The 6,698-nt window shown below is 60.7% G+C and overlaps 1 protein-coding gene across 1 annotated transcript; it reads left to right on the top strand.

The window, feature by feature from the left end:
- Positions 1-195: 195 nt before the first annotated feature.
- Positions 196-6,336, top strand: LOC137777028 (mitotic-spindle organizing protein 2). Its single transcript, XM_068563790.1, has 3 exons — positions 196-425; positions 527-675; positions 6,089-6,336. Exons 1-3 carry the CDS (start codon positions 262-264, stop codon positions 6,244-6,246), a joined length of 471 nt encoding a protein of 156 aa, XP_068419891.1. The 5' UTR covers positions 196-261; the 3' UTR covers positions 6,247-6,336.
- The last annotated feature ends 362 nt before the right edge of the window (positions 6,337-6,698 follow it).

The raw sequence follows: 6,698 nt of genomic DNA, 5'->3' as shown, positions 1-6,698 counted from the left end.
GCATTTATTGAGCGCCCACAGAATGCCCGCGCTGCACTGCGTGCCACCACTTCGGCTAGCGCGCGGGGAAGCCCCGTCTCCAAGGGCCCGGTCTTACGCACGCCCGCAGCCGCCCGGGCCCGGGTCTGAGCGCCGGATGACGTGGGCTCTGCGGGGAGAGGGGCGCGCGGCGGGCCGGTAGGGGGCGCGGCGGGCCGGACCGGGCGGGGCCGGGCGGAGCGGAGACCAGACCCAGCGACGCGCACCCTCCGCGGTCCGCAGATGGCGGCGCCGGGCGCGGGGCCCGGGCCGGGGCCGCCACCGGGGCTGGAGGCGGCCCTGCAGAAGCTGGCGCTGCGGCGGAAGAAGGTGCTGAGCGCCGAGGAGATGGAGCTGTTCGAGCTGGCGCAGGCGGCGGGCGGCGCCATGGACCCCGACGTGTTCAAGTGAGCGCCCGGCGGAGGCGGGGTCCCGGGGTAGTCGGGGTCCCCGGGGACTGCCGGACCGGGCGAGTAGGGCTCACTGCCGCAGCGTGTGTTCTCGCCAGGATCCTGGTGGACTTGCTGAAGCTAAACGTGGCGCCCCTCGCAGTCTTCCAGATGCTCAAGTCCATGTGCGCCGGGCAGAGGCTGGCGAGCGAGCCCCAGGACCCCGCGGCGGCGCCCCTGCCCACGCCCGGCGTGCCTGAGACCCGAGGTCAGAGCCGGGCCCGGGCGGCGGGGAGGGGGACGGGGGCGGAAAGGGGGCAGCGCCTGGCACCGCGCGGGTTTGGCCCTGAGTGGCCAGGCCTTTCTGTTCCTCTTGTCCCAGGACAGGCTGGGCCCATCCAAGGTCTGGCCCCTTGGGCTCCCGTCCCTAGCTTCGACTTTGCTGCCACCTTTGAGGGTGCATTTCCAGATCGGGAGGACACAGGGTGGGAGACCCAGGCAGGCTAGACCTCGTCTGGGATTTTTGCGACCCCAGTTTCTCCCCACCTCTGCTCTCACGTTTTTATCCCACAAACATAGGAACAAGGCAGCTTTGGTTCCTGTCCTCATGGCCTGTATAGCCTGTACGGAAGTCCTCAGGGAGCAGGACGGGCAGAGGCCTTCCTGCGTGCCCTTGTTGGCACCCCACCCGGCCCAGGTCCTGCCCAGGAATCTGGACAGCGAAGCTTCCATCCTTGGGCTGCGGGTGGGTGCAGCCTGGCAGCCCTGGCTGGCAGGGTACAGAGGCCCGAGGGGCCTCCTCAGTCTGGAGGGTCATGGCTGGGAGATGAGCAGGTGCTGGTGACCAGAGTGTCATGATGGAGCGCTAATCCGCTTCGGGTGTCACTTCTGCTCCCCATTCCAGAAACCCTCTGAAATGCAGCAGGACCTCCAGGCTGGCTCCTGAGCCAGAAACATCCTGAGAAGGGGCTGACGTTGGGGCGGAGGGCAGCTGGGCCCTGTGGGTGGGTGTGCCTGGGCCCTGGGCGCCCGTGCCCCCGTCCTGAGAGGCCCTGGGCACTGGAGTCTGCGCAGGCCTTCTCACTGATGCACGCTGTCTGCTCTCTTTGTGTCTCTCTCTGACCTCCAGCGGCCTCCTTTCTCTCTGCCGAGAACTGTACCCCCCCCGCAAGGCCCTCCTTTTCCTCGGCCCTGCAGCCTGCGGCCTCTCCAGTTCTGCTCCACGGCCCAGCTGCCTCGCACTCGCCTCTTTCTCCGGGGCCCCCCGGTTCCCTCCGGTTCTCTTGCTGCCTGTTCTCTCCTTTTGCAGGTTGCGTTTATTGGTTTATCTCTGGGGGTTGGTACTCTCTCCTGTTTCCGTGGAAACTGCTGTGGCCCCCAGAAAGGCAGAGCAGCTTTGAGCTGCAAGGGCAGGACCCAGTGGGCCATCCCTGCCCCGCAGCTTAGGGACTGAGGGCGCGATTTCACAGCTCCGCTCATTAGAGACAAGTGTAGTGCTCACAGGACAGGCCCACACTACGTCCCCAAAGGCTAACTCTGCTGGTGAGACTTGCGCTCTGTAGAGCTGCCCCCAGCCCAGAGGAGGACACCCAAGGGGCAGGGAAGGGACAGCGTGGTGTGCTGTGGAGAGCAAAGCCTGAGGTGTGACAGGCACCTGGGCCTCTTAGATGCCATCACCCCCCTGGACTGGCTGCCTGGAGGATCAGACCATGGGTCCCCTCAACTGCCTGGTTCCTGAGCTGGGGGTGCCTTCCAGGCACTGCCAGGCACGATGAGGCTGGTGTATTAGAGTGTGAAATCCCATGGGAGCTCTAGCTGCACCCTCCCACGTGCCCCTCCCTACATCACCCACCTTGCTGTTCCAGGTGTGCCTGGAGCTTGGACAGGGGGCCTGAGGAGCGTGGGGACTAAAGGAGAGAGATCCCCTCACTCGGGGGTTTTGCCACTCCCTCCCTTGCTCAGTGCCAAGCCTGCTCTCAGTGCTGAGGGCACAGTGGGGCTGCAGGGTGGACATGCTGTCTATCCAGTGGCTAGACATACCGACAGTGACGGGCATCCAGTCTCGAAGGACAGCACCGGCCTTGCTGGAGCGGCAGGCGTTAAACAAGCTGGGGGCAGGGCCCTTGCACCAGCTGCAGAGTCCTGTGCGCTGCTGCAGCCCCTGGGAGGGGGCTGAGCTGGGGTGTGAGGGGAGGGAGGGAGAGGGTGCAGTCAAGGGTGTGTTGGGGTGCGGGGCTGGGAGCACCGCATAGAGGGATGGGAGGAAGCCCCGGGCCAGGGACTAGAGTGGCATGGGGCACTGGGCCCCACAGGGTCGTTTCCCCTTGAGTGCTCAGGCCATAGGTCCTGCTGGGCTGGGCGGCCACCAGCCAGGGTACAAGGGCACTGAGGCCCTGGGGAGATGCCCAGTGGAGGTAGAGGGCAGATGAGGGGCCATGCCAGGAGTACACTGAGGCCAGAGGCAGAGGCCACCAATGAGATAGATCTCTGAGGCTGCATGTCATAGCATCTGTCCACACAGATCTCTGGTCACCTGGTTAATGGCAGGATCTGGGTAGAGAAAATAAGGAGCATTTTCACAGAGTAAGCAGTGGGGAACCTTGGTGGTCTAGGCTGGTGGTGGGGGTTTGGGAACGTTGGAGCCAGCTGGCCTTAGGTTTCCCTCAGAATCGGAGTGAGGTTGACCCAGATCAAGGGCTGGAGCCCCACTCAAGGGCTTGGCTCTCTGGGTTCCTGTCCCCTGGCCATCCAGGTGCCCTGTGGGGCCTGTCAGGCTCACCATTTCTGTCCTGAGAGCTCAGGGGGGTCATGCTTGTCTTGTTAAGGACGCGGAGTTAGGTTCAGTTGTGTGCTGTTGAAGTTTAGGGAAACCACACATTCTAAAAAGATGTCCCCCCCGGAAAGCATAAGGTGGAGTCTGGTGTGCGGAGCCATGAGGAGAGGTACCCGAGCGTTGGCACCAGAAGGTAATGGACACCTCACGGATAACTTTTATACTGATTACCCACTAAAATGACATACTGGATGTTTGGGTTAATTGAAACATTTAAGTCAATTTCCTGTTTCTTTTACTTTTTAACATGGCTCTTGAAAAAGCTAAAGACCACGCAGGTGGCTTGCAGCACATCTCTGGCGGCAGCGCAGCTGCAGAGCACTCACGCCGAGCTTCTCCCCAACACGGCATTGGGCCGTGTGCCTGGAAGAGTCAGGCACGTCCATGTGGGGATCACCTCCCCAGAAGTGTGGGCTGAGTTAAAGGTTAAAGCGCACACGTGCAGTCCGTGTTGTGCATTGTTCTGTCTGTATCTGTTCTGGAAGCACCGATCAAGCCCCTGCTGTGTGCTCTGCACACCCCTGGCCGCCCGCTCATCCTGGCCACCAGACCCCGCCAGCCGGCCTTGCAGATAGCAGGGCTGTGGTGTATTCTTTCCCTCTCATTTCTCACCCACCCGTTCCCCCACCCCTCCGCACACAACATGCCTTCCGTGTTGGCTCACAGCCGGTCACTGACATTTGGCCTCGGCAGCCATCTGGCCTGTGATTCCACAAGGGGGTGTGCCCACCACCCAGGAGAAAGCGCTCTGGGGCTTTCTATAATTCTCGTCCCCGCCCAGCTCTGCGGCAGAGCTCTCAGGGTGGGTGATCAGGGGTCCCGGGGGCCACTCCAAAAGTCAACGGCAGAGTGGGTCCTACCGGGTCTGGGTGGTTCCCCAGCTTCAGGGGCCCCCTGAGTCACAGGTGGCAATGGGCTGGTGAATTCGGGGCATTTGCTTCATTAGGGGGCATCCAACACTGAGTGGCCACAGCTGGTTTCAGGGGTAGGGGGGTAAACCAGACTGTTTTTAACAGACACCCTTGTCTGTCTTTGACCCTTAAAGAGGGCCCCACAGGAACCAGGCCTGGGAGCATGTCCCCACCACCCCCACCGCAGCTTGTGGTCACCCTTGGCTCAGCCCCAGCCCTCACTGCATTCCATCGGACCCTAATTACCGTCAGGAGGGAGCTGGAGCAGGCCTGACGAGCTCCCAGATGCCCCTTGCTGGGTCCACTGGGCCCTGCAAACCTTCTTGACCTCCACAGCCACGTGTGAAATGAGGCCTGAGTGGGTCTCCCCAAGAACGCCCAAAGCATGTGATTCCTTTAGGGTTCTAAGAATCACACTGAGCTGGATAAATGGGCTACTTTCATCCTTAGATAGTTTTCTTGACACCTTCTATGACTCAAAGTTACATGTTTCTTATTTCCAGGGTTTATCGGCCTCGTCAGATTTAAAGATGAACATTACTTGCTCTTTTCTAGTTTCCTGTCATCCTTGAGTGTCCAGAGGGGCCCTGGTCATTACACTGAGGGGGAGAGGAAACACACATGTGCAAGCCAAAGCAAAGCTGGCTTCAAAGTGAGGCCTGCAGCTGGGACCCGCCCTGCTGCTTGCGGTGGAGCTACGCCTGAGCTGTGCTTTGGGAGCACCCAGCACCCAGGGCTAGGCCATGGGCTCCACGGACCTGATTTGGCCCGGCTCAGCCTTGGTGGAGAGGAGGGAGCATGGCCTGAGCAGGGCACTGGCACATTGGGAGACCCTGCAGGGTGGTGGGGCCCATGCACTCACAGGACCAGTCAGTGGGGACCAGAAGATTAGCATTTGTACCAGAGATGAGGGGTGATGTTTCTCTTTGCTCCTGTCTCCGCGAGTCACTGGGACAGAGTTGGCCCGGCTTCACCCTACCACACGCTCCTGTCTACTCCGCCCGGCACTGGCGAACCCGTTACTACTACACTTTTGTCAAATCGAGTACACACGGGTTCTCGAGGGGGAAGCAACGCCAGGGAAACCCAAGCTGTCAGGGTTCCAAGCTGATGCCACTGCAACCCACCACCCCCCACCCCCACGCCGTGCCAGGCAGCACAGACCTCCTGCTCTCTGAGGAAGAACTTTCTCAGAAAGTGTCTTGAGAAGGGCCATCCTATCCCTGCAGGAGTCCTGGGGAGAAGTTAGGTGTGAGGATTAGAGCACGGACTTGAGTCTCAAATGCAGGTCCCTCCCCTTGCCCAAGGTGACAGCCCGTGAGCAGAAACAACAAGCCCCTAGGAAACTGTCATGTCTTCTGTCCAAGAGCCCCCGGTTCCCCACTGCAGGCTGTTGGACTAAACCGGGATGGAGGCTGGGGGTCAGAGCTGCAAGCCGGAGGAGAGCCCAGGCTGAGGCAGGCCCAGTGGGGAGGGACTGTGGCCCAGGCACGCTTGTCCCCTGGGGTCCTCTCTGTTGCTGATGCCACAGGCACTGGCCCAGGCATGACTGCAGACCTTCCTGGCTGTCGGCACAAGACAGACTAAAGCTGGCAGGTTACCAGTGGGGGAGTGGCCGGAGCTGTGCTCTGCACCTGAGCATGACCGCCCCATGGACAGGGCGCGTCCTCAGCAGGAGCCCAGTCATAGGACCCGGTGAACCTGAATATCTGTAGAACACTGAGGGGAGAGGGAGGAAAATGTATGAGGAAGAGCTTCCAAGATCCAAATCCAGAAGCCTGACTAACATGCTTCCTGCGTCACCAGTCTGACAGGGAGGGCAGTTGCTGGGGGTCGACACGCCAAGCTGCCCCAGCATTGCTCTCGGGACACAGACAATAGGTGTTGCGAGGTGGCCTCTGCCAGGTTACTAACGCCTGTGTTCTGTGTCTGCTCAGGGAGAAACAAAGGCAGCGGTGCCCTTGGCGGAGGCCAGGCGCTGCCAGAGCGTGGCGTCCGGGAAGGATCCAGCCAGAGGATACCCCGCCAGCCCAGCGCCACCAGGCTGCCCAAGGGGGGCGGGCCAGGGAAGAGCCCCACGCGGAGCAACACCTGAGCAAGAGGATTCACATGGGCCCACCGCGGGCTGCCAGCCTCTCAGACAGGCTGCTCCTCCCGTTGGTAATAAACCTCTTTGAAAACCTGAGGGTCTGTTCAAGATGTCTTTTGTTACCTTTTGAATATATTAAGGCACAGAGATTTATAATTAGTTCTGTGTGCTGGTCCTCGTCACGCTTCAGCTGAACCAACCAAGTGACTTCAACCAGTGACCCCACCTCCCAGACCTCATTTTTGAGCCTGTGAGAAAACGTGCATATTACCAGGTCTTCTGCGTTTTCACTGAGGCCCTCCCAGGGCGCTCAGGTGCAGCAGGGGTTTGAGGACAGAAGAGCCGTGACCTAGAACTTTTAACCCTCTGTGGGTCATGCATGCCACAGAGAATCCAGTAAAACCCTTTCCCCCAAAATGTCTTGACCTTCCACATTTGACCCAGTTTTACAGGTTTAC

Source organism: Eschrichtius robustus, chromosome 14 (assembly GCF_028021215.1).
Source record: "Eschrichtius robustus isolate mEscRob2 chromosome 14, mEscRob2.pri, whole genome shotgun sequence".
In the NCBI taxonomy this organism is placed as follows: domain Eukaryota; kingdom Metazoa; phylum Chordata; class Mammalia; order Artiodactyla; family Eschrichtiidae; genus Eschrichtius; species Eschrichtius robustus.
This window is presented reverse-complemented; position numbering and strand designations above follow the sequence as displayed.

Bases quoted from the DNA above. Each gene is read 5' to 3' on its own strand.
- LOC137777028 (XM_068563790.1), top strand. From the start codon at position 262: ATGGCGGCGCCGGGCGCGGGGCCCGGGCCGGGGCCGCCACCGGGGCTG. The intron at 426-526 runs GTGAGCGCCCGG...TGTTCTCGCCAG, and splicing joins ATGGACCCCGACGTGTTCAA to GATCCTGGTGGACTTGCTGA. The intron at 676-6,088 runs GTCAGAGCCGGG...GTGTCTGCTCAG, and splicing joins CGGCGTGCCTGAGACCCGAG to GGAGAAACAAAGGCAGCGGT.